The 26769-nt window shown below is 36.1% G+C and overlaps 5 protein-coding genes and 1 pseudogene across 8 annotated transcripts; 2 read left to right on the plus strand and 4 right to left on the minus strand.

Annotated features, from left to right (window-relative positions):
- Positions 1-208: 208 nt before the first annotated feature.
- Positions 209-3917, minus strand: OMT1 (O-methyltransferase 1). The gene is made up of 4 exons (XM_007039153.3): positions 3408-3917; positions 1701-2011; positions 1261-1325; positions 209-768 (listed from the first exon to the last, which is right to left on the minus strand). Exons 1-4 carry the CDS (start codon positions 3824-3826, stop codon positions 466-468), a joined length of 1098 nt encoding a protein of 365 aa, XP_007039215.3. The 5' UTR covers positions 3827-3917; the 3' UTR covers positions 209-465.
- Positions 3918-11242: 7325 nt separating this feature from the next.
- On the plus strand, positions 11243-12390 carry LOC18605870 (RPM1 interacting protein 13-like). The gene is made up of 3 exons (XM_007039154.3): positions 11243-11604; positions 11813-11899; positions 11995-12390. Exons 1-3 carry the CDS (start codon positions 11290-11292, stop codon positions 12124-12126), a joined length of 534 nt encoding a protein of 177 aa, XP_007039216.3. The 5' UTR covers positions 11243-11289; the 3' UTR covers positions 12127-12390.
- Positions 12391-13092: 702 nt separating this feature from the next.
- NACA2 (nascent polypeptide-associated complex subunit alpha-like protein 2) lies at positions 13093-14951 on the plus strand. The gene is made up of 4 exons (XM_018118210.2): positions 13093-13263; positions 13349-13460; positions 14248-14366; positions 14447-14951. Exons 1-4 carry the CDS (start codon positions 13180-13182, stop codon positions 14795-14797), a joined length of 666 nt encoding a protein of 221 aa, XP_017973699.2. The 5' UTR covers positions 13093-13179; the 3' UTR covers positions 14798-14951.
- Positions 14952-15672: 721 nt separating this feature from the next.
- On the minus strand, positions 15673-16567 carry LOC18605872 (F-box protein FBW2-like; annotated as a pseudogene).
- An 818-nt stretch (positions 16568-17385) lies between these two features.
- Positions 17386-19045, minus strand: LOC18605873 (peroxidase 5-like). Its single transcript, XM_007039157.3, has 4 exons — positions 18743-19045; positions 18350-18541; positions 18069-18234; positions 17386-17960 (listed from the first exon to the last, which is right to left on the minus strand). Exons 1-4 carry the CDS (start codon positions 18962-18964, stop codon positions 17548-17550), a joined length of 993 nt encoding a protein of 330 aa, XP_007039219.3. The 5' UTR covers positions 18965-19045; the 3' UTR covers positions 17386-17547.
- Positions 19046-19749: 704 nt separating this feature from the next.
- On the minus strand, positions 19750-25268 carry LOC18605874 (uncharacterized). 4 transcript variants are annotated; one of them, XR_001927083.2, is made up of 7 exons: positions 25128-25267; positions 24428-24903; positions 21853-23501; positions 21520-21681; positions 21206-21383; positions 20182-21075; positions 19750-20074 (listed from the first exon to the last, which is right to left on the minus strand). XR_001927083.2 is itself a non-coding variant. In XM_018117292.2 (6 exons), the coding sequence occupies exons 1-6, from the start codon at positions 25151-25153 to the stop codon at positions 20315-20317; spliced, it is 3192 nt and encodes a 1063-aa protein (XP_017972781.2). In that variant the 5' UTR covers positions 25154-25268; the 3' UTR covers positions 20143-20314. The 4 variants fall into 4 exon arrangements, 3 of the variants coding, with proteins under 3 accessions (XP_017972781.2, XP_017972779.2, XP_017972780.2); XM_018117292.2 differs by lacking the exon at positions 19750-20074 and having other exon boundaries at positions 20143-21075; positions 21913-23501; positions 25128-25268; XM_018117290.2 differs by lacking the exon at positions 19750-20074 and having other exon boundaries at positions 20143-21075.
- Between the last annotated feature and the right edge of the window lie 1501 nt (positions 25269-26769).

The following is a 26769-nucleotide window of genomic DNA, read 5'->3' on the forward strand; positions in this document are numbered from 1 at the left end:
TCACTGGTACACTATTCCTTCTGATTCTAACTATTAGCAATATCTGCCAGCACAGCCAATTAAGTCATCTCCGGTATTCTGCTGAAATTGTCACAAGGCATGATTTAGCTGTGGGCTACCAAGATAATTGAAGAACGATTTCCCAAGCTTTGGTAAAAGAAAATGCCCGCAAACAAAATGAGTATTTATACAATCAGCTTCTTCATGATTTGTTCTCAAAGTTTATGCTTGATGCCTTTTTGAGACATTAAACAACACTTTCTTTAATAGTTACAGTGAGGAAGGGGGTACATTTATCAACATATATAAAATAGTATTTATTTTACACAAGAAGCATAAAATCTCATTCTTATTGTTTTCTGTGAGCAAGAAGAACTATGTATTTCGGAGAGCCACCTTTGAGAAAATCACAAATTAAGCTTAGAATCCAAAGGTAATGGTGAAGCATGTAGCAAAGCCAAAGATTCAAACCGTTTTGAGAAACTCCATTATATAAGTGCCAAAAGCACAACACTTTACTTGGAAACCTTGAAATCCTGCACCCTTTGCCAAGGCCTCAAATTCCTTCGCAGTCCTCTCTTTCCCACCAGGGTTGTGAGCCAACATGATACAATCGATATGGACAACTAACTTTGTGGCAAGGCTAGGATCTGGGTAATCTGGGAGATTGCATTCAGCAACAATCACTTTTCCATTGTCTGGCAAAGCTTGATAGCAGTTCTTCAAAAATTTGGAGCAGTGTTCATCGCTCCAGTCATGACATATCCACTGCATTGCACATACATGTCAAGAGCACAAATCATGGTTGATCAGGCTAATACAATTTTTAGTACTTGTTTTACATTATGGTTTATGCACCAGTCAAAAGTGAACTTGCACCCGCATGTACTGTGCCTATTATAAGAAAAGGAATATCTCAGCCTGGAGTTTCCTTTACTTCACAAAGGAACTTCAGCAATTAATTTGAATCAGTGGAACACTGCATTAGAATTGTTGGTCTAAGAACTTATTTATAGATTTTCTAGAGGCTTCTTGCCATCCCCTGCAAAATAAACAGGGAATGGGAGAAGGAAAAATCTTTAGAGGTGAATGGAACACACCATAGAGTTAAGTCAAAGGGGACCAAGTTGAGAGTTAGTGGTGTGTTAATTCCACATGTCATTCATTAGCTCCATTATTTCTCAGATTGTTGAGTTCAACTAATCAACAAGCCACATAATGGGTAGGTACAACAGAGATTTTCAGTTGATTCAAACTCACCTTCATGAAAATGGCATCTCCTTTCGGAACACTTACAAACATATCTCCACCAACATGCTCCACACCTATAGACAGAACACAGTAAAATTTCATTTCTAAAACATGATAAGGAACAATGCAGTATTGTCCACAGATTGAGGAAATGAAGAAATTCATTTTGTTAGGATACAAATATTAGTCCACAATGCAATCAATGTCCTGAATAAATATTAAATTGGTGATAAAGTTAATCCCACATCAAGTAAGTTGAGGTGTCCATTCTAAAGACCATTTCACTTATTGTCAATTGATTTTGAATCGGATGTCCATCTAAAATTTTACCGTTGCCTACAATAATTAACTGCTTATACGCACTTAGTAATTAAATTCAAAGTAACTCAATAGATTTAGACCAGTTGGTTATTAAAATGACCAGTGAAGGATGGAGAATATTGTGATACCAGGATAAGCTGGAGCATCCTCAATGACATGAGGCAAATCAAAGTTAATTCCCTTTATGGAGGGGTGCTTGGAGATGATCATGCTAAGTGAGGCACCAATACCACCGCCAACATCAACCAGTGTTTTGACTCCCTCAAAGCCATCGTAGGTCTCAAGAATCTTCCTCATGGTAGTGGTAGAGTGATCATTCATTCCCCTGTTGAAAACCTTGTTGAATCTAGGATCTGTGCCATGGTACTCAAATGCGGTCATACCATAGGCCTTGTTGAACGGAATTCCACCTTCCAGCACTGCATCTTTCAAGTAGTACCTACAAACAGTCCAACAATGCATAGTTCTCAGTCCAATCTCAGTTAGGATAATATATCTTCGCTTTATATGTAGATGAACTAGTGACTTTACTATTACAAATCAGCAGTTTATTTCAGGGCGAGGAGAGAACTTCCTTAATTGAGATGTTGAAACCTTGATCATTCACAGCAGCCCAGTTTTTGTACATCATTTGGCTTTTAAATATTCTACATTAGGAAGGGTCAAATACTAGCAAAATCAATTAGTTGGCCTGACCTCCTCTGAAAATTTTTGATCAACTGTTTTGAAAATTGTTCTGGTTTGAATTTACTTCTGAGTGTCAACCAATTGCTTCATCATAGTGAATGCACATCAGTCTCCTCAGAATACTCGTATTTTACTTCAACGATAAAGACCTGATTGTGTATATAGTGCGTCTTAAGTTGTTCCTTCTAGTCACCATCATCATGATTAATGAGTTGTCTCTTGCACTGGAATACTTCTACTTATATATTTATAAACATTTAAGAATAGTTCTTTTTTTCAATATATTTATGTTTCCATCTTCTGATGTTCGTTGAATACTTATTTTGTAACTTAAGTTTGTCGTGGTTGATCGAGATAAGATCCAAAAAAAAAAAAAGAATAAGCCAATCATTCACATATTTTCCATACGGTGGATGAACAAACCCACTGGCCCCAAGGAGATGATGAAAATTCGTATATTCTCCTATTGATTTATAGTTGCATCATTTTTCCATTTCATATTTCAAACAAAAAAAGTTGGGTATTAGTTGTCTCAAGTTTCAAACAGTATTGGCCCCAATTGTTTATCACAGTTACCTAACTATAGAGTACGAGTATAACATATCCTGCCTAGCTTTTGTTTTTGTTTTTGTTTCTACCGCTACCTTGACCGACATATCTATCTTTTGAGTATTAGGGTCATAATTTTATCTTCAAGTATAATTATTACTATATGGTAAAATTGATAGCGTGACAAGTTAATTTAAAGTCGTAAACATATATATGAAGCATAATTAAGTAAAAATTTTATATTTAAGTTATATATAATACACACGCATATAGTTGTTAATTAGTCTCTTTCAAGCATAGACAAATAGGAAGATAATGTTAGAAAGTTTGAAAGAGAGGTAAATACTCCTAAATATACGCTTTCCGAAAATGGAATACTCTAGTCAATGAATTACTTAACTTCAGAAAAGAAATGAAAGGTTGAGGGAACCAACTTTTATCACAACACCAACAATAATGATATGAGTAAAGTTCACCAGATAAAGTAGCTATGAATATTTCCTTTTGGGGCGTAAATGAAAGAAGAATTGGAGAAATAAACAAATAAAGGGGAATAGAGAAAAAGCAAGGAGCAAAATTAATCAAGGTTTAGCGCTTACCAGCTCTCCATGAGGACCTTGTCCTGATTCATGAGACTCAGGGAGGAAAGAGTGACACCATCCTCATTCTTGGTCAAAAATTTGCAGACAGGACCAAGACTATAGAGTCTCTCCACTTTGCCATCAGGAAGAGTACGCAAGGAGCAATTGAGAACGGAGTAGCTAGCAAGGAGGCGCAAGATGCGGTCTAGCATGACAGGTGCATCAGGGTTCTTTGTGGGGAGCTGGGAAGCCAATTCGTTTGGGGACAGGAAAGCACCTGGACCAGCTTTGGCCATGATTTCGAACAGGTCGAGTTCTATGGCTGACGTGAGGACCATGGGTAGAACTGAGGCACTGGTCAGTTGCATGGCGAATAAGTTTAATTCCTCGTCGGAGACTTGGTTGGGAGTCATTTGGGTTTCACCGGTTGAACCCATTGTTTTCTTTGGTTGGGATATTGGAGTTTGGACAGCGTGAAACGCTGAAGAAAGAAGTGAGATTGGAGAGTTGAGGATATGGACATGCCAGGCACAAAGTGGAGTTATTTATCGTTCGTTGCCTCAACCACTTCGCTCTTGGTCCCAAATTCCCCATGTACAACTGCCCACCACCTAAAAGACAGGACCCCACAGCCCACCCTCTCTCTCTCGCTCCCAAACACATTTTTATACTTTGGTAGGTTCTACGTATTTCAATACTATTTCACCCTCACCATGATCTTTGAAAATCCATAAAACTATTTTAATTTTCTGGTGACGTAACCCATAAGGAGCAATCATAGGGGAGGCATTTTTCTATAACAGTCGGGTCAGATTTCTTTGCTGTGATAATCTCGGCGGCCTTTTGACAAGCGGGAGAAAAGAATAGTAGGTCAACGGTAAAATTTGATGGCCGAGTCAAAGCTGGAAGTGCTGTTTCTGTTAGTGTAGGACAAATGCACCACATGGAGTACAAACCGAGTTAGGTATATGTTAATTTTCTAATGTAAATGGTCATGTCAAGAAAAGTTTATGTAGAAACTTAAAAACTAAAAAAGACAATATAAAATTTAAAAGCGACCTTTGCTTTTTCTTGGACTAAAAAAAGGAGTATAATATTCAAATCATATTTCAGGTAACCTACTGAGCGCGGACTCCAAAACCAGTCCTTCCCTCAACTAACCCAATTGAATTTTAGACACCATTTTGTGGTTGGGATTAGAACGCCTTGTCATGAATCACACGAGTACTCCGTCGAAGCTCATACAAAAGCTCAAACCTTTCAAAAAAAAAAAAAAGCTCATACAAGTCCAATGAATAAACGGGTTGAAGCTTTTGAAAGCACAACAAGGTTGGTGAGAGAAAAATGAACAAATCAAGATGAAATGTATTGGATTGCTCAAGTTTGGTCCTGTTCTGAGATATAGGATTGCTTGAATTTTTCTTTTTCCTTGTTTTGTAATATTTCTTAGAGTCATATTTTGGGTGAAAAATCGTATTAATATTTAAAATCTTAAATGTGTTTTTCACCATAAATTGAATAATACAATGCAAACGCTGTGGGGGTTGTTCAGGGAGTTTGGCTTTTTTTTTTAAAGGTAAAAAATTTCATTAAAAAGGAGGAAGAGAAATCACAACAGCAATAACATGAACATTGCCACCTATATCGGCCATTATGCCATAATCATAGGCACAATTTCCCAAAATCCTGCAACCAATCATAAACCCAGATACATCAGTCTATACCCCCAAAGAGAAACCTATAACCTACAATTAATTCAGATTGCAATTAAGTTTTATAATTAGATGAACTATGTTGCATTCAGTTTTTTATTTATTTCAAAAATTAGAGATTTCGTCGATGTAACTACTTGTTTATCAATTAATCATACCAATACCGAACTTCTTAAAAAAGATAAACAATGCAAACGCTTTCAAATTCAAACCACTAAATATTTTTTATGTATCAACTATGTTGATGTTGTAATTGGATCCAAAACGTTTTAAATATTGATCTCAGTCTAGATGAGTTAGATAACCGCTCGCTGAAGAACACGAAGCCACGAAGATGAACAGAGACGGCAAAGAGCTGATGGGAAAAGGGTTGGTGAGTGGGGCCAAAGTGTCTGATAGTCAATCAATTGCGTTTACGTAACACTCCTGGAAACGACTTAATTGACTTGCACCTAATTAGTGTCTCAATTTCTTGCAATCCACTTCCCCTCACAAACCTGAAAAGAAAATTAATGAACAGGGGCTCCCAATCATGTGCTGAGACATTCTTCAAATTACGGTAATTAATTAGGACCCATAATCTTCAATTGTTCGGTAGACGCCGTGATGACTGATACTACTTAATTTTGATTTTTGTACATTCACTACTCACTGTCTTTTTCTCTACGGGAACAAAAAAAAAAAAAAAAACTCATGCATTAATGAAAGTTGCCCTATTTTTTGATTTTTTATAAAGTTGAAAGGTTTTTTTTTTTATTAATGAAGGCATGTTTTAAGTGTTGGTGGATGAAACGAAAAAATGAGGGACGATACAGAAGATTTTCATTCATGATTGAGATTTGACTTGTTTTAGAAGCAATTTAGAAATGACTGATATATATATATGTTATGATTAAAAATGGTGATATAATTTGTAGGGTTTTCGATAGGAAGGGAGCATTGGCATCTCACCATCAAATTATAAAAAGGAGAAAAATGACCTAACATCTCACCTACTACCGCAAGATGAAATAATCTGCAGCCATTGGTGACCAGAAACTGGTAACCAACCAACTTGATATGACCCCAGTTCTTTATTCGGGAAACTAGTTACTATCTGTCTGTTCGTCTATTGTCAATCTCACAAGTAATTCATCATATATATATATATATATATATATATATATATATATAAATATAGCTAAGTTTTGGTCCAAACGTTAATGTCTTCACCAAACTCTCCCAACAACTCTACATTGTCTCTCTCTATCAAGTCTGAACTTTCGACGGGTAAAACTTATAATATGTACTGATATCATCTTGGCAAAATCATGAGTGTCACTGTGAACAACAGCGACCTTCCAACTTATTTTCCTCATAAATTATATATATATAAACCTGCCCCATGAGCTGACCATTTCCTAATATTGTTACTATTTATTTAATTGGTTGTGATTTGGAAGTTCTAATTTAATAATATTGGAGAAGGATATAATGCGGTGGACCAATATAACGTGGCACCAAATACTACATGCCCTATATTCACACGTTAATCAATGGTTAATTGTATCATGAAGCCTCAGGTAACCGGGCCCGTTCTCACTTTTGTCATTTTCAAGTATTAATTAATCAGCTGAGGGCGGTTATGTAATGCATATCCGTTTCTGCTCATTTGCTAATGACACGAATTGATTTCTGCTTCAATATTTTATTGGTTATTGCTAACTATTTTTCCTTTTGTAATTGATGCGAAAAAGATTTGTATCTGCTTACGTTGATTTAACGTTCAGGATAATTTAACGGGTTATTTGCTTAAATAAATTGGTACGCTGAAATCCAAAAGTTATGAATACAAAATGTCTTTTGTTGTACTAGAATTAACGTGTCTTTTGTTGTATGCATGATTTGATGTTTACCATTCACGCTAAGCAAAATCCACTTTGCTAGACATAATCAAAGATTTTTCAGCTTATTGATCGAAATTATACACACATCTATTTATATGAATTGAATTGCCGTGACATAATTTTTAAATAAAATTTTATATTATTTAAAAATATTTTAAAAAAATTATTACATGTAATCAAGTTTTTATATTTTTATTTTAAATCAAATAAATTCTTATGACTGATGATAGATTAATTATTGTTAGTCAAAATATCACTTATTATTTTATATTCACATGACATTGATATAATATTAATGTCAAAGGTAAAAAATATCACGTAATCATATTATTATACTAAATTAATATGTTACGTCATCATCAATTATAATATATTAGCATGCTACATTAAGAAAACATAATATTGTTGCTTGCTAATTTATCAAGGTAAATTACTTTAAGATTTTTATCAATTTTAGCAAGATATTATGCAAGTGCATATAGTCAACTAGTAATATAGTAGTAAGTGAGTTATCGTTTTCACATGGAGTTGGTTTACTATTTGTTACTAATTATTAAATTTATAGCAAGCTAAGTTTTATCCAAGCAACAAAAGAAACAAGTTGATGAAATGAAATTTAACCTAAAACTTCAAATTAATCTAAAAATTGCCAGTTAAAAGTATAGTGAGAAACCAATGTAATTAAAACCTAAGACTATAGTTTCAGCTATTGCTTTGTTGAGATACCTACTTTTTATGAGAATTAATGTTAGTTTAGGTTCCTTGAACATGCGTAATGCTCCATTAAGTCATCACAGAATTGCCTACCTTCATTAAATATTTATGTCTATAAAAAATTAATTAAACCTAAGTTCACTAAGTGTAGGACCTACATTGATTATGTATGATTAATAGGTATATGTTTATCTCATTAATTAATCATCCACTTAATTTCTTCACAAGGAATGAACATACATTACTCAAATTTAGGGCTTTTTAGACTATCTTTATCAAGCATCACCTAAAACCCATACTCAACTTGTTGGTGATCAAGCAACAAATGAGGCAAAATTCATAATTTGAATAAACATTGATATTCTCATAAAAACAAGTAAAAATCAATCCAAAGTATGCAAACTACACAATAGCATCCACTATAATCTTAGATTAAAAGTTCTAACTTAACATGTTCAAGAGACAAATACACATCTTAGCAAAATATTTTTTTTTTTACAAAAAGAGTTAGAGAGAAAAAATCAATCTAGTGTGAGAAACTTTTTGCTACAGCTTTTTGATGATTCTCAACTCTTGATTCCCTCCTTTTGTCCCTTTTTGATTTTAGCCTCCTTTTGCCCAAAATGGTATTTGAATCCCTTTGGTTTCTCAGCACAAAAACATGTAGTTTCACCCCTTTTCTTTCAGCCTTAACTTAGAAACTTGTATAGGATATTCATTAAATGACGTATTCTCACTGCAACGAAAATGGATTTTTGTTGCAGCCAAAATCCTTTTGACTTAAAGCCTAATTTTGCCTTATTTCTCATTGCAGCCAACATGTATTCTCACTGTAGTGAGAAACTCTTTGACTTGGGGGCTTTTTTTCTACCTTTTCACACTGTATCCAACATGCAATCTCGCTGTAGCGAGAAAGTCTCTGACTTGCTTGGTGCAGTTTGCTACAGTCTCACTTTTCAGCTGCATTTTTAGCCATGATTCCTTTCAATCTAGGTGAAATGCTGAACATCAAAGTTGTAGCTCTTCCTTTTAGCTTTCCATCGGTCTAGGAATCACTTTAATTGGACTTCTGTAGCTCGAGTTACACTCTAAATATTGCAACATGTTTAGAGATCTTTTGAAGCCAATTTGCACCCTTAATTGCTGATTTGAGTTTTGAGTCCTCGCATATCCTTTAATACCAAAAGATTAAGTAGTTAGAGGCTGAAATGAGAGATTTTAAGTAAAAATTCACTAAAATTGTGTAAATGAAAATTATCACCACATAAATTAAATTACTATTAAAAAGTATAAAAACTACATAAGAATTACTTAAAACTAAAAGACTTAGTTCAATTCAAGTTCTAAAGATGTATAAGATAACTCTATACCCTAAAGTTATCAAATATTAAAATGAAAATAACATTTTGACTAAAGTAATTATTAATTATAAGAGTTTATTTGATTAAAAATAAAAGTACAAAACTTATTTGATTCAAAATAAAATATAAAAAATTGATTAAATACAATAAAAATAAAAAAAATTATTTAAAATTTTTAAAATAATTTAAAAACTTTTTTAGACATTATGTCATCTACCTTCTATCCATTAATAATAATAAAAAAAGTTTCTTCACTCATGTGGAAGGAAATTAAATTTTGATGGGGGTAATTTATTCATTCCGCAATTTGCTATATATGCTACTATGAATATGATGATATAATGTTGACATGAGCATCACGGTCTATCTTCTTTGAAAATCAGTACTTTTTAAGTGTGATAATGTACAGTTGAAAGTGAAAGTATATGCTTCTCACCAAAAGCATTAAACATCAATTATTTGTAGTGGACCAACGACGTCCAATTATAATTGTAAAACCCTTTTTTGGACACGCACTGTGAAAAAGGAGTGTAACTTCTTTCCTCGTCTTTCTGATCAAGAAGCCCTCAAGGCCGGCATCAGGAAAAAAGGTCTTTCTGATCAATATTTTTTTCTTTTTTAAAAACAAAGTTTTCTTTGACTATGTCGTAGGAAAAAGTGAGTCTTATTTGATATTAAAAGCTTTCTTAATTGTATATTTTTTTTAATAAATGAAATGAGAGTGACAAATTTAAACTACAATCAACATTTGGGAAGTAAAATGTAGCTATCATAAGTTATTACTTCATTCATCAATCAATTTTCGGTTATGAATATTCCCACAATGAATGCTTCAATGGGTCATTTCCGATTTAGCCAATTTTAGAAGTATTATAAGAAAGAGTTTCTCAATCATTCGGGCTTATACGTGAATGATTTTCATTTTCTCCGGAATCAATCCAATTACGCGCTTGGGCTTTGTTCTGGAGAAGATAGCGCCCAGATGGGCTTTGGCGTACCATATCGTTGCTTGATCTGATATATGAATGCCCAATCAATTTTTGTCCAGTTTTGAGTGTTGAGTTTCCTGCCTTATAACCAGGCGTTGGGTGGCAAATGAATGTAGTAGCCTACGCCGTAAACGGCAATTTATGTGGTTTGATTCTTCTTTTGGTATGATATTTAAAAAACTTTTTGAATTATTAAAAATTTTTATATTATAACATGTTTAACATGTTATAAGATGATGATGTGGTATGTCAATATGTGATATTTTCAGCCTTTATATCAACATTATATAAGAATAAAATGACAAATGATATTTTAATAAAAGACTCTTAATGAAATCTTAGTGAAATTTTTATTGTAAAAATTTATTTGGTTTAAAATAAAAATGTAGAGATTTGATTTATTAGAATATAAAAATAAAAATTTATTTAAATTTTTTAAAATAATTCAAAGAATTTTTAATAGATTACTAAAGAAAGGTCCTGCAATGCTGTGAGCCCAATCAACTTAAAATGAAAAAAAGTCCAAAAATATAAAACCAGAATAAAAATAGTGAAGGTTTAAGCCCTAAGAAATATAAATTCAAAAAGTTCAAAATTAGTCTGAAATTTCCCATGAACTTGAATTCAACTCAAATCAAACTATCATGTGTCAAACAATTAAGTTATACGGGTGTCAACCAATTAATTTATTTAAAGATAATTTTTAATATAAGTAAATTTTTTTAAAAAAATTAAATTAGATAAGTTACTTCAATATTTCAAACTTTATATTAAGACATAAATATTTGGAATTATCTTATTGAATGAAATGGATAAAATTTAAATTCAGAGCTATTTATGTAAAGAAAAAAACTCTAATTCATTAAATATATACAATGTTAGTTTAAAGCCTTTTTTTTAGTCAATTAAAGTCGCCTTATTACTGGGTATAATCTTTCTTGGAGAACAGTTAGAGCTTAAAATATGTAATTCTTAAAATCTACAAGTTTAAGAATTAAACAAATTTCTTAGATAAAAAACGTTAGTCTCATTTAAAACTTTTTAACGAATTTTGTGCCTAGAAAAAGATAACTCTATGTTTCATGAAACATAGAGAGATGGTCACAATTAGAGCATCCAAACGTCGGCGTTTCTCTTTTACGAGGTTATATTTGGGGAAAGCCAACGGTTGCTTTTTCAAATTGGGATGTTCAGGATTTTAAGCTCCAGTACAGTGTGATTACGATCCGCCTAGGTTAATGGCAAGGAGACGAAAACCAATCAGAAGGAAACCAATGGGGGAAAAGGAGGTGATAGAGATATCACCTTCACCGGCAGTCAAAGATAAGTGGTTCCAAAACCTGAAACGTAAACAGGAGAAGGAAGAGGAGGATGGGAGTCCCCTGAGACCCATATTTTGTTTGAAGAAGAACATGGACATGAAGCGCATTGAGGAGATGGAGGATTGCTTTATTCTTGATTTTAACCCTCTCGATTCAGTTGATATTGCCATGCTGTCCGCCACCAACGACGGCGATGATGTTGACCTCTCTGTCGTGGCTGAGAAGGGCCAGGTTTTTCTTTATTTCTTTTGTTGCATGTTCTTCTTTAAATTCCCTTCCTTGCGAACATGGTTTGCTTAGTTGCTGAGGAAATTTACACTTATTAGAGTAAAACAGGGAGTTAAAAGTCGTTCAATTTGGTTCCGGTTGTTATTGCTATTTTGCGATCCAAACCCTAACGGCAATGCTTATCTTTGTCTTTCTTCTTGTCTCTGGTTAGTTGGCTTGTAGAGATTATCCACATTCAAGGCATCTTTGTCTGCAATTTCACTTTGATACTACACCTCACGAGCGACATTGTCACCAGGTAAAAACACTCTTAAAAACGACTCTTTTTACTTTAATTCTGGACTAACTTGAGCATTGACATTGAAGAATTCTGATTTGGTTTATTCAATGCAGTGTTACTGCTATGTGTGTGACTCAGCTGCTCCGTGTGGGAATTGGATGACACATTGTCATGCTTCAGAGCATGTTGATGATTGGAAGTTTCAAAGAAAATCGAGACTGAAAGTTCGGCCTTCTAAATTATGAAGATGCTCTCCATTCTATGCCTGGGTTCCTTCAACACCCCGCACTCATGCTTAGGGTTTGGTTTTTGCCCACACTAGATATAGGCTTCTGGTATGCCATGTCAATGTCTAAACAGAGATCGGTACTATTTTAGGTGGTTTAACATGTTATATTTTGTAAAGGATGGACAAAAATTTTGTATAGTGCATAAAACACAAGTACTCATTTTGAATTAAGGAATTTCATTGTTAAATTGTGGTTGAAGAATTCGACCACAAAGCTCTATTATTTCTTTAACATTAAGCTTGGTAGCTGTTCTCTCTGTTTGGGTTTATTTACTGCCATAGCATTTGAAACCAGGGAAATGTTGAAAGAATTAAGCAGATTGTAAGTTGTTGACTTAAAAGTCCTTCTCACGCCTTCCAAGGTTCAACCAGGAGTTTTTCTTGAATGCTTTATAGACAGTTGACAAACACAAGACTTGATGTTTTCTCGTGGGAGAAATCTCTGCCCTTATTTTTGAATCCTTCCAATACCCTCGTGATGTAGCAGTCCTTTACTAACTTTGAAAATGGTTACTCCTTTCTTTACAAGAGGGAGTTTAGTGCAGTCCTCTTTCTCTCTCTCTCTCTCTCAAATGACTAAAGAAGTATGTATAATGATGAGCTGACTAATCATAGTTGAACTTGAATAATTTATTTGCTAGTACTACTACTATAAATGCTAGTATTATGCAATTTGATCCACCCTGTTATGCTCTCTTATTTGCCATAGACAAGCTTATATTTACTAGCGTCAATTCTGCCAGAAAACCTTATTCCTACAACTACAAGGCATTTCCAAGGGTGGGCTGGGCAATTTTATTTTCAGGTCGGGCCTGGGACTTCATTTGCTGAGAACTAGCAGTAGGGGTCCTCAAAACGGGCCTAAAGGGCAGCCCAATGAAGGAGAAACCCTTATCACCAGAAACAAAACCTCACGGGAGGTTAAAGATTGTAGAACATTCTCTCTGATTATTATCCTTACGATTTTCATTTCCCTTATTCGGCTAAACCCTATCTGACGAAAAGAAGCATGTCGCCAGGTCCTGTGGTTGAGGCCGCCCAGCCTGAGACTGAGCAGGATCCTTCTACTGAGGAACCCCAGAAGCTGCCCATGGTTTATCCATCATTTCATTTATTTTATCCTTTCATTTCCGTGTTTTCTGTTTTTTTTTTTTAAATTAATATAGTATCATCTGCAGAGCGAGGAGGAGGCTGTGGTTGAGGACGTCAAGGAAGATGAGAAAGAAGATGATGAGGATGATGACGAGGATGAGGATGACGAGGACGATGACAAGGAGGATGGTGCTCAAGGTTTCTCTCATTATTACTTTCCCCCTAAGTTATTACTTTATTCATTTCGTTTTTTACTTCTTTTCTTTGCTTGGATTGTCGGGCAGATTTCGATACATTTGTTTTATTAGTTTTTTTTTCTCAGAACTTTGTTTGGCTTCAAATCTTTATTTTCATTTCGGTATTAACACTGCTGCAGTAATCTGAGTGATACTTTATGATTTAGGGAAAATTTTGCTCTATCGTTTTTTTGGAATTTGGGCTCTTTATATGCTTAAAATTTCTGCTTGGGTGATTACTTATTTTCTAGTATGAGATGAACTTATTGAAAATTGTCTGACGGCTTCTGAAATCGCATGGTTGAAAGTCTGTGCAATTGCATTTTCTGGAATTCTTTCGTAATCTTGGAAACTGTAAAATTTTTTTATTTGTTGATTTCTGCTTATGGGTTCTCTATTACGACATCCTCTAGAGTTGGATTTCATTCTAGGACCAACTGCATAGCTTGGTTCTCAGTCTTCAGTATTAGAATAAATCTTCTGGTTCGTGCGATTTTGTTAGCTTTGAGTAGCTGACATCTCTTGTTGGCTTGCAATTAGTTGCAATGCTCACTATTTTGTGGATATCTGATCTGGTAGTTGCTATGCATGCCAACATTCCTCTATTTGCTTGTGTATTGTTTGGCTATAATGCCATATGTATATGGTGTTATTTCTGACTTTCTTTTTAACTAAATTGTCTTATCAAAAGTCAATTGTGTGGATTTTTCTATACTGTCCTTATTTGTTGCTTGGAATATTGGTTGCAGGTGCTAATGGAGGTTCAAAGCAAAGCAGAAGTGAGAAGAAGAGTCGGAAGGCAATGTTAAAGCTGGGCATGAAACCTGTTACTGGTGTCAGCAGGGTTACCATAAAGAGAACCAAGAATGTATGAATTCTCTGATTTTCTTTTCAAGTAATTGAGCTACCTGATTAATGGTAATATAACCTAGTTTCTCTTGGATTCAGATACTCTTTTTCATCTCAAAACCTGATGTCTTCAAGAGCCCAAATTCTGAGACGTATGTCATTTTTGGTGAGGCTAAGATAGAGGATTTGAGCTCTCAGCTACAGACACAAGCTGCCCAGCAGTTCAGGATGCCAGACATGGGATCTGTGATGGCAAAATCTGACACCTCCACAGCAGCTGCTGGAGCACCAGCTGACGAGGAAGAGGAAGAAATTGATGAGGCTGGGGTAGAGCCTAGGGACATTGACTTGGTCATGACACAGGCCGGGGTATCAAGGAGCAAAGCTGTCAAGGCACTCAAGACTCACAATGGGGACATTGTTAGTGCTATTATGGAGCTTACCACTTAGGTGGTCTCTGTTGTCTTACTTGCGTTCTCAAATTCTGTCAATGAGTTCTTGGAACTAGAGTCAACATTTTAGTTGTTGTAGTCGATCTGGCTTACCATCTACTGGGTGGCTAGGTTATCCTTTCACTTTTAACAAGTTTTGGACAATTTTCTCACGACTCATGATCAGCGTTTCTGTGACTGATTGCTTGCCCTTTTCTATAAGGAGTTTTTGCAACTTGATTAAACTGATTTTTTGCGGTTGAGAACTATGAAGTTACTGAATCAGAATATAATTTGATATTGAGTATCTAGTTCAATGCTTGTGCTGCAAGCTTGTGGAAAATGGGAATTGATTTTTTCTTGCTAGTGTATCCCGATGTGGGCAAAAGGGATGTAAAAATGAAAGGAAGATAAATGTCAATCTGTTTCCAGAGAAATTTTAATATCCACCTATTTTAGGGATCTCATTTCTTTTATTGGTGAACTAAATTTTCATTGAAGGGACATCAGCGGAGGCCACCAATGATGAGCTTTTTCATTAAGAAACTTTGTGGTTAGTTCAGTTATGACTTACTAGCTTTCCTTGAGAATTACCATTAAAACCGAACAAACAAAAAAAGGATGATTACAAATCATTATACTCACAGAAACAAAGGGCAAAAAAATACAGCTAGTGAACTTTGATTTCTTTCAGGGTGTCAATTCTATTAAAATTGGAAGTATCTGCACAAGAAGCAAAAGATCACCTGCACTATAATGTCTAGTGAATCAAGTTTTCTGGGTAAGTGCGTATTCATCTATGTTGCTATGACTGTGAGCGAGATGCTGGTCCAACAAAAAGAAACAAAAACACCTTGCACAAAGCGGCTAGCCTGGATAAAGAAACAAGATATTCTATTCTGAATCTGAGGAACGATATTCCTCGTCATCAGCTTGTTCATCGCTATCAGTAATCATTTCATAAATCCAGAGGCTCTTAAAAGCCAACAGTTGCAGGCGCCTGTCCTCCAACTCACCTTCCAGCTTCACATTCCAAAATCCTTGGATATCAAGGCAGGTGAGGGCCATACACTTGGCAGGGATGGCATCAAGACCACACTCACCAAGACAGCCCAAAACCAATCTGACGATGCTGGAGCATTGGCATTGTATCAGTTATGACCATTACCTCTCCAATTCTGGTTGGGGCATATTTCTCTTCAACTAAATCAAGGACTTGCGGTTCTTCCCCATTGCTTCAATGCTTACCTGAGTAAACTTCAAACAATAGCTGATGCTAAAGACAGGTTTTTTTTTTTTTAAATATGAAACTAAAAAGAATATACTGTATTAATAAGTTTAACACCACCATAGTTTCATCAATACCCAAAACTGGCACAAAAATTACAGCTGAGGCTGTCATGAAAATCCAACAGAATGAACGAGGGCAACTTTTTTGAGATACACAAACACCCTAGATGAGGCCGGGATTTTCACTACCTGGCATCTAGCATTGTAACTGTGACTTGGTTCACAGTGCATGATTCATCATGCTTACTGATAGATGAATCAGTTTCAAGAGTACTTCTTCCTAGGCAAAAGTCAGGGATTTTGGGCTGGGGCATTGCTGTTTCACTATTCAACATCAAAACAACAGTCGACAGGACCCAATACACATGACATCGAGGACTTGCAGACCAAAGAGGCGGTTGCCACTCTTTGCTCAGCTGGGATTCTGACAAGTATGAGAGCTAATGTTTCAGGGTTGACGTTCCCATTTCCCCCATTCTTCCTTGGCATTGCACATCATGAATCGGACAAGCACTCAACTTTTCCCTTTGAAGCGTGGAGTAAATGCTGTATGTATCTTTCTATTTTTGATTTGTCTTAGGAAGGCTTAGAATATCAGCTCAAATCAACCCATGATTCATTGAAACCCAGCAGATGCATTGGCTGGCTTGTCGCCAATCCTATACCTCACATGAGAATTAAGATTTGGTAACAAAAATTATTTGATGAATTTTGCTGGCAAAATTTCGTTATCTACTTCTATATTTAACCAAATTTAGTTCATGTTTTCTTGTGATAGTTCAGAATTTAGACAAGATTTTATGCACAATATTAGATTTGAAAAGATGGTTCATATTTGGTCTCCAAAGACAAAAGGTTCATATTTTATTTAATAATAAATTTTTGAATTTTTTTATTAAAAATAAACATATGCCTTTACTCATGCAAAGTAAGTACTAGTATTCAAAAAGGACCTTTTGACGGAGTCTCAGTGCAAAATCCAAAATTAGAGGGGGCGGTTTTCCCTTGTATTAGCTGATAATATGGCTGCATGGGCCTGGATCTTGTGGCTGCTTGTTTTTGTTAGTTTTGGGTTTGTTTGTACCGGTGGTTTTGAGGGATTGAACTCTTTTTGTTTCTGATGCATTAGCTTAGGTGCTTCATGGGCTTAGTTGTTATGTCTGTGCTGCCAATTGCTTTTGGAGCAGCCCGCCCTCTTCTGTGCACTGAGTTACTACTTTACGAAAGTTACTCTTTTTATCTCAAGAGGAGTCTTTTTCTAATTCGGATCAAGACTTGTTATGACATTCTAACTTTTGATTCAATAATATTTATCACTTTTCAAAAAATAAAAATGCTGTCATTTTCCATCAATAAAGTTTTCACAAACAAACGATTTTCTAGTGCAATTAGACTACCTAACAAACGAAAACTATGTCACATCCAGCTTTAAGCTTGAAGTTTACGTTTTTAACTCCATCACACTTTCGATTCCCATCTCTAGCCGTTGATCACCCTACAGTTGGCTCGAATCTCTCCCGCGGTTCCTGTCAAGACCTCCAGCTGGCCCATCTTCACCATTGCTGCTCCAAATTTGGCCCTCCACTGCATAGGATTCCTTGCATTTTGAGTCACTTGGTTTGCTGTAGCTGGGTTTGTAAGCAGAGTGTGGTCTGACGTGAACAAGCCCCTGTTTGCCAGGATATCAACGTAGTAACCTGCATCGGTGATGCTTGGACTAGACGGGTTCATCGGCACCACCAGATTAGTATCCTTGTTACCCTGTGGGCATTGCTGCTTCAACATAGCCGCATACCTAGGATCTAAACTCGGGTCCTGCATACCTGTCCCGCTGAAATTGTATAATCTGTTACTGAATGAAGTGCAGTGAGATCGCCCAATGGTGTGTCCTCCTGTTGACCGTAGCATTATTTGATCCATAAGTTTCTCAATATAGCATCAATGTGCTTTAATTGTTGAATCTATTTGCAACACGAAGTTTCAAGGTAAATGTTAATTACCAGAGAGTGTAACCATTTCCTCTTGGGTAAAGCCTTTTTTTGCAAACATCTGTGTCAGTTGGCTGACATTGAATGTTGGGGGAGGTAGGTTTCCTATTATCTCTGAGGCAAGGGAAGTTCTGCCATCTCTTCTTCCAGCAGGGACATCATAGCCAAGTCCTCCAGTCTGCACGAAAATTTTACAAGAAAAAAGTGTCACAAATTTTAGCAACGTTGCTTATTTAATTCCAACTTTCCTAGCTAGATTTGTATCAACTCAAAGTAAAATTATGCGTGCATACTATCTCTATGCTGTCCCTTGCTGCAAATGCAACTATATCAGCGCAGGAAACTACTCCTTTGCAAACAGCTTCCAGTCTAGCCTTTGCATTGTCTATGACTTCATATCCTCGTAAACTAGGGTTATTGGCAAAGGAGTCTTTCTCTGCTGTGCTGGAGGGAGTGGAATCCAGTAGCACTGATCCGTCACAGCCCTATGATCCAGATAAAAAGAGAATTAGTCTATTGTGCAGAAAGAATTATAAGAGCTATTCTCCCTCAGTATGTAGCTATATGTGTCCACTGTCCCAGGCTGATATTTGCTATTGAAGGACGTATTTGCAGAAAGGAAGCTCTGAATATAGTTCAAGCTAGTTATGTCAGAAGCTAAAAAACAAGTGACGTATTCAACTCACCCTAACAAAGCAATCATGAAAATGCATTCTCATGAGACCAGCCACCACTCCGTTTTCCTTAATAAACGCTTTCGTCACCTCTTCTTTGACAATGAATTCTACTAAGCTGCAAGTATCTCTATAAAATCCTATTTGAAGCTGGGAATGAACACTCTGACAAAACAAAACCACAGCCAAAATCGTAAAGACTCGAGTAAGCTTCCTTGGACTCATCTTAATCATCTCTAACAGATCTTTAGGCTTCAATTGTTATGCACCCAACATCGTCACACAGCTACTTATAGTTGAAGACTAATGAATTTATAATTCTCACGGTTAAAAAATGTTTTAATTAGAGGATTATCTTGAGTGATAAAGTAGTGGCATGTGAAGAGGCAATGCTCTGGAATGTCATTGTCACTTTGACGGGCCGAACATCATTGGCACCCGCACTTCAGAGAAATTAGAGAGAAACGACAACTGGAGTGGGTTTTTTGATGATAGCAAGACAAATTTTGATTGTATAATAATGAAGCCAATTAGCAGTTTTCACGCGAGAAATGGATTAAATTCGGAGTTAAATATCAATAATTTGACTTGAATACATGAAAATTCAATGAATTATTACCGTGTTATATATATATATATGTGTGTGTGTATACATAATAGTTCATTATTTAATAATACTATGTTTACTCTGATATATTAAGTTTACAAATTTACTTTAATGTTTTTAAGTTTAGTGTAAAAAGCCTCTAAATAACCTTTCCAAAAAAAAAAAAAAGCCCCTAAATAAACTGGTAGTTTAAATACAGCTACTCTAGGAAAGAAAGAATGTAATTTCCAAAATAAAATTTGTGAGTTTCTTTTCATTCTTCCAATTAGTTGCTCATTGGTGGACGCAGCAATATGAGATTTCCCGGAACTACGTATCTAGTACCATATGCCAAATTCGAAATCCTTATGGTATGCAGCAATATTGAAAACGTTTTCCAATCTGAGAATAGGGGAAGCTGAAAAACATTGGATGTGCAACTGCAATTGTATTAAAATATAGAAAACCCAATCTTTATTTTTCTTTTCCTGCTCTTCACTTGTTTTGCTCCGGAAAGCTTCATCATTCTTCAAACAAATTTTAAAAACACCTATCGTGTTATAACAAATTTGCTTGTGCATCGTATTATTTAACAGAATGATGCCATGGAATCAGCCTTGATTCTCACTGCACCATGCATCCGCAGCAGCTGATATCCAAGTGTGCAGTAGCATCCTGTAATTTTCTGCGTTACCTTAAATAGACCAATACCAAGATGAACAGCCGGACACCACTTCAAACAAGAATACATTTCCTCGCTGGCAGACAAGACACCAAGTAGAATTGAAAAGCTTTAAGGAAAAGGTTACCCAAATCAAACAAGAAAAGAAAGAAGTATAAAGGTTTATACGAAATAAGTTTTTACCAGCTTTTTACAAGGTTGGAGAGCAGTCAAGTTCTAAGCAACTCATAGTTGGTGTTCCACACACTTTATACAAATGTTTACCGGGAAACAAGATATCATTCACCATAGGGTACAGCCTGGAACAAATTTAGGTTCAACTGTTCTGTCCTGAGAGCTCCTCCTTCAATACGTGCTCCCAGTCTGAAGAACAGCTGTCATACCAGCCTGCAGAGAGTTGATTTCCAAGCCTGGTGCTCTTGGGAGACTGTATTGTGCAATCATGCTTGACACATAGATGAAAATCCTTCACAACTGACTGTTCTCCAGCATAGTCAACCACTTGGTTCTGTGAGACAGATTCCAGATTAAAACCCAAAACTCCATCATCTGCTGTGTCTTCATCAATGGGTATTTGCTTTTTCTTTCCTGCAAATCCAAGATCAACAACCTCTGGCAGTGGTTTCTGCTCCATCTCATTGGAATCCAGATCGACATTGCCTCGGCTTTTCAGGATATGTAACCTAGTCATGATGGAGGCTTCAACATCATCTGTATGGCAGGCTGTTCCTGGTACAGGGGAGTCTTGGGTTTGCAGACTTGAGGTTGAGCTATCCTTTACTTCAGTTGCCAATTTGTCAACCGCATCCGAATCTAAAGAAAGCTTTGAGCTCGAGAGTTCATCCGCATCTCTAGTATGAACAGAATATGAATTGTTAAGCCGGTGTTTTAGTACATGAAATCTGGCTGTGACATCATCAGCATGGTTGCTGGAGCTTGCTATAGGAAAATTTTGGTTAGAAACATCTAGGGTTGGTGCACTCTCAGCTATTGCTGTTAATTTCTTATTGGTGTCTAGATCAGCAGATAATTTAGACCTTGAGATTTTGTCCTCATCTGGTGTGTCTTCTGACAAATCTGAATCAAGACAACAGGTAAAACAAAAATCAGATAGCCAAATGAAAGAGTCAAGGATTGTTAACAGATAATTCTAAAAAATTTGTTATGAAAATGACATGATCCAAGAAGTTTACAGAAACGTTTTAACCTTTTTCTGTGTCCAATTTGCATTTTTCTATTTCAATCTTCATGTTATTGTAGCGAGCCATGTAATTGATGGAGCATAAAGCAGCTTCTGCTTCAAGCCATAGATTCTTATACAAGAGAACTTGTGGGTGTGTCTCTTCCTTCTCATGAAAATTCTCAATAAGAACCTTCTTTATAGCCTGCAAATTATGAACCAAAAGAAATACAGTATAAGTTTGCTTTCAATTTTCATCTCCTTTTCCTCCCTACTATAGAAAGAAAATGAGGAAATATATTCTATCACGGTAAAGAGCAAAGAATCCAAAAATCATATACCTGGGTCATCTTATCATTTTTCACTTTTATGTCTGTACCACTCCTGACAGAAACAAATTCAGAACATTTCTCATCTTTCTTACCAAAATGCTTCCTCTTCACTTGTGTATGCTGACTTAGAACATCAATAGCTGCCACCTGGGGGCTTCCCGTACTTGTTCCCTGAGAAAAAAAGATTCAGCTCAGTCATAACCCAGAAAAGAATTTCCAGGAAAGAGTTACGAAGGAATAAACATAATAGCAAAGAGAAACACAATTTAGCATTTCAAAATTCCTAGAGATAATTACACAACAATTAAATAAGACAAATAAAATAAAAACGGGGAGCCATACCTTATGTAGCTCACTCAATAATGACTCTTGTCCATTTTTTTTTGACATGGGGAACCATACCTTATGTAGCTCACTCAGTAATGTCTCTTGTCCGATATTTTTTGACATGCATGTATCGAGATTGTTGATTACTTTTTCAAGGGACTTGACATCTTGTTCCCTTAATTCACATGCCTCATTGGAGCAGTGATATAGAAGCAATTCTGACAGGTTCTGCATTGTATCTACCAGAACACTGATGCTGCTATTTGACACTGGTTCTTTGCCTAAGAATTTAGTATGCTTTGTAGAAACATCTTCTACAGAGGATGGTGCACACGATAAATGCTTTACAGCATGGCATGACACATGAGATGAACCACAGCCTAAGACATCATTTATCTTCATCTCAAGATCTGCAACACCAGTCTCAGATCTGCACAAATTTTTAGAAGCTAATCTACCTTCTGCAAGACATTGTTGACTGGTGTGAGATGCCTTCTCAACCTCATCCACTGACTTGTCGAATAAGACATAATCTTTCTTCCATTCACTTGCATTATCAGAGAATTTGACCTCACAGGCAGAACTTGCTTTATTTTTATGGGATCCTGCTTTCCCAGCTTCATCAGGTTCATGTTCTTTAAAAGACGGGATAGAGACTGGCGGCAATTTAAGAGACGACATTGAACCATCTTCCACATTCCCATTTTCATCAGACATCAAAATTTCACCTGCTTTTCCTGAAGGATGTTTAACCATGTTAGCAGTATTCGAAGAAATAAATTTAAGCACTTGACCATTTGAACCATCGCATGCTTCAAGTTTCTTTGCAAGCTGCACAGCAACAGGCTCAGAAGAACCAAATGGGGAATTATTAGAAGCTGGAGCTCCTTTCCAGCAAGGTGAGTCAACAGGAGGGTTGTAATGATCTAAACTCTCTAAAGAATTCTCCACAGCAATGACTGCTTCATTATTCTCAAATGCCAAACTGAAATTATCTGGACTAATTCGAGACAAATTAACTCCAGATTTTGCTCCGAAGAAATTATCAGAGGCATCCTTAGAGGCCATATTTCTTGTTGAAAGCTTTTCAGTGCTTGTTGACGATTCCCCGGACATATAACAATTCCCATCAAGGAGAAAGCTGTGTTGAATTGGGTCAAACTCATTTTTGCTACCAAAGTTAAACAAAAAACGAGGCTCCTCCACAATAAAGCGATTATTGCCAGCCAAATTTGTATCAGTTGCATTAATGCCAGTATTAACATTTTTAAATGAAACTGAATTTGATGCTGAAGAGCTGGTACCAACAGCTGGTGGTCTAATAACAACCCCAGGTGAAGACTTCACAGAAGGTATACTATCACTTAAAGTAGTACCATGCTGTCTCAAAGGTTTCTCATATGGAGTGCTGATTTGCACATGATTGTTCTTGCAATTTACCAGATTTAAGGGAGGTGCCTGCAGGTTGGCTTCAGAAATTGCTGAACTGGACCCGATAACTGATGTCTTCAAGTAATCCACAGGCATGAATGATGGATTTTGCCCCAGGACAGGGTTATAATCTAGCTTTTCAATATTAGCAGGCCCAGCTTGATCTTCCCTAGGTGAATAAATATTATATGAAGTTTCTTCGCATGTCTTTAGGCTTTTGGAGGGATGAGCTCCTGCAATCAGTGACAAAATAGAAAATGGTTTATGTAAAATCCCACCCAACGTTCCTTTATCATCATTCTCTAGTAAACTCCCCTTCCCACATGCTGCTTTTCCCAAAAACCGAAGTTGACAATCCAAAAGTATGTAGCATTAGAAAGCGAGGTGGTGACAAGAAAGGGTGAAGATGCATTTTCGAAAGTCTTCGTGATCATAGCAAAATGGTAACAGGAATCAAATTTGCAACCCTGCATGGTGGTTAGAATAATTTTTTTGGCCTAATAGTGCAGGAGGGGAGAGTAAAGACATCAAAAGATTTTGTAGGCATGAGTCCAGGTATTGGGGGAAAAAATGAATGAGTCAGCCATCGAGCTTTCGAGTGCATGTAAAGACCATTATTAATAAAAAGAATGAACAAGAGGGAGGAAAGGGAAGTAAATATCGTCAGAGAATATATGAATAAAAGGAAAATTGACCAGTCATGCCAACCCAGAGAACCCTAAATCAATCAGATTAATAAATTTGAGTGTTAACAATAAGAAGGGATAATTCCAGTGTCTCACTTAGACACTGGTCTAGGCGTGCCTATAAGAACTTTCAAAGAAACTCTGCAGTAACTCAGAAAACTTGTGGCAGACAAGAAATGATCAGTCATCGAGAGCTTAAAATATCACCAAGAAAGGGGGGGAGGGGGTGGGGAATACCTGAATTGAAATAATTTACCATGTACACAAAGTGCATTTGATCATTGAAATTCTGCACATGGAATAGACAAGACAAAAAGGAAAGTAATGCAAATGCAAGTACCATGTATATATCCGAGACAAATACAATGGGAACAAAAGTAAAACATAAGAAAGCAAAGAAAGAAACAAATTTTTGAAACAATTGTACCTAAAAATAGCATTAATATATCGTCCAAAGAAAAGGGAAAACTTACCAAGGTTGATATGATCCATGTAAATGGAGGAAGGAGCTACAGACGTCTCCTTCAAATAAAAACTCCCACCAAGCTGAGCAGGCTTCCCTTTCTCCCAATCCCACAAGCCACCGCCCCATTGAGCCGTATGGTCCAGGCCAGGCAAGCTCTGCTCATTGAAAGTTGGCACATGAAGGGGTGGTGAGACATAGGAAGGATAATAGGTTTTGGGTTCAAAAAGATCCGAATTTTGGTTATAGGAAGGAGTGGGAGTTGGCTCTAAATCCAGCTGAGGCAGTTGAGCCGGTTGGGGTGAATTAAAAGTGTAAGGATTAGAATCGAGCCAATTCAAGGGTTCACCCAAATCAACAAGTGGGGTAGCTGCAGGTTTGGGGATGGATCGGTCGACGGTGAAAGGTGGTGCTAAAGCTGACAAATTTGAAGATCCTCCTCCATGAGCGTTCCCAACGTAAGACCCAAATCCCATCATCGTGTATCTGTCTCAAAAACTCAAAATTTAGTCCATCTAAACAAAAACCCACAAAACAAAAGTTCCGACCGACTTTTGCGAGAAAAGACAACAGCTATTTCAGTTTTCCAGACAGAAAATTTTGGCATCAAACTCCGTATGGATGAGAAAAAGTAAATAGAGTCAATAAATCAACGTTATCATCGGTTTTATTGATCATACCAACGGAGACGAGAAGGACCCAATTCTTACAAGTGAGAATTAATTGGCCTCATCATCAGCAATTCAGCACCGTCACAGTTGAGTTTGGAGAGTTGAGGATCAGGTGTTGCACGAGTCTTTTCTTGTTTGGGACTATTGGCCTCTTATCCAACTTTACGTTATTTCCCCAAAAGTCCCTGGAGTTCTCCAAATTGGCCTTAAATCCTTTCCTAATTTCCTTGTTTTTCTTAGTCTGTAATGTCAGACACGTACGTACGAGTGAAAACTTCAAAAAAGATTCCAACACTTAGATGGGAATTAGTATAAATTTATTAATAAAGTTTGTTTTTGTCTATTTAATAATACTAATCAATTCGTAGAACTGGATACCAACAATTGAGGGGTTCATTTGGAGTGAAATTACTTCTTTTAATTGTCCAATAATCTAATATTGCAGACACAACCCAAGTAGAGAAACCTTTGTTTAGTACCATTTCTTAAACAAAGATAAATTAATTCACTTTAATTTATTAAAACAACTGAAAATTTAATTACTGCCAATCACACACAAATATTTGGTGCAAATTTGAAATTAGTCCAGTTAATACCCATTAATATCTCAAAGCTTTAGGTTTGTAATCAATGTCAAAACTTTAAAGGTTATATGTAATAGTTGGGTGAACTAATAATGGCAGTGCAGACTAAGTAAGCGTTTATGGTTTACAAATCGGAAGGTATGAAACATCTTTACTACTACAACACATGGTCGAATGAAAATGTAGTCGTTTTGGATAATCATGGATGACAAATTTAACAATATATATATATATATATATATATATATATATTATATGTATTATGGTTTTCATTTTTCAAGGTATATATATGTATATTTATGTTACTCACCTTGGCATAGATTAAATGCGCCATTATACATATTGAAGGTTAGCAAGCTCATCTAGGAAGAAAAGTAAAGCAAATGTGATGGGCGCTGTCGAGTTGAAGGCACTTTGGATATTCTTCTCAAATTAAGAAAGGGCGAAGTCGGCCTTCAATCTCAATGCGATTTTGATGGTCTTTTTAAAGATTACCATCATAATTACTTGGAATCACTTCAAAAACACTCTTATACTTCAACATTTCGACTCCCTTTACTTACAGTGAATCATTACCTTATCCAACCACTTCAATTTGATTCGTTGTATTGCTATTGGCATAAACACCTCAAAACTCCCAACATTTTAGGCTTGAAGGACCACTTTGACAAATCATCTAACAAGAGATTAGATAGTAACATCTCTCAACTTCTGGTATTCTTATCACGATCATATTTCGAATCATTATCATGCATTGTCTACTAATCAACTCTGTTATCAGATATCATCATCCGCATGTGCTAATAAAACCAGTTTAATTTGAACAACAAGTAATACCAGTTGAGAGAAAGGGTTTTGATCAACCCTAAATAATTAAAGGATCTTTTTTCTTTTTATCTTATAGGGAATGCAGCTCTCTTTTACCGTGTTAATACAACCATTGGAGTAGTGTCCAGCCTCCTATATCAGGCAGAGCTAGCTAGCGCGCGCTTCCTACGGCTTATCCTCATCTAGAATTGGGCAAAAGGTCAAAAATTCAATGATGAAGCATAGAATTCAAAATAACCAATTCTCCTTATCATTTGTTTCTGTTTCTG

Source organism: Theobroma cacao, chromosome 3, assembly GCF_053813885.1.
Source record: "Theobroma cacao isolate CCN51 chromosome 3, ASM5381388v1, whole genome shotgun sequence".
NCBI classification, from domain to species: domain Eukaryota; kingdom Viridiplantae; phylum Streptophyta; class Magnoliopsida; order Malvales; family Malvaceae; genus Theobroma; species Theobroma cacao.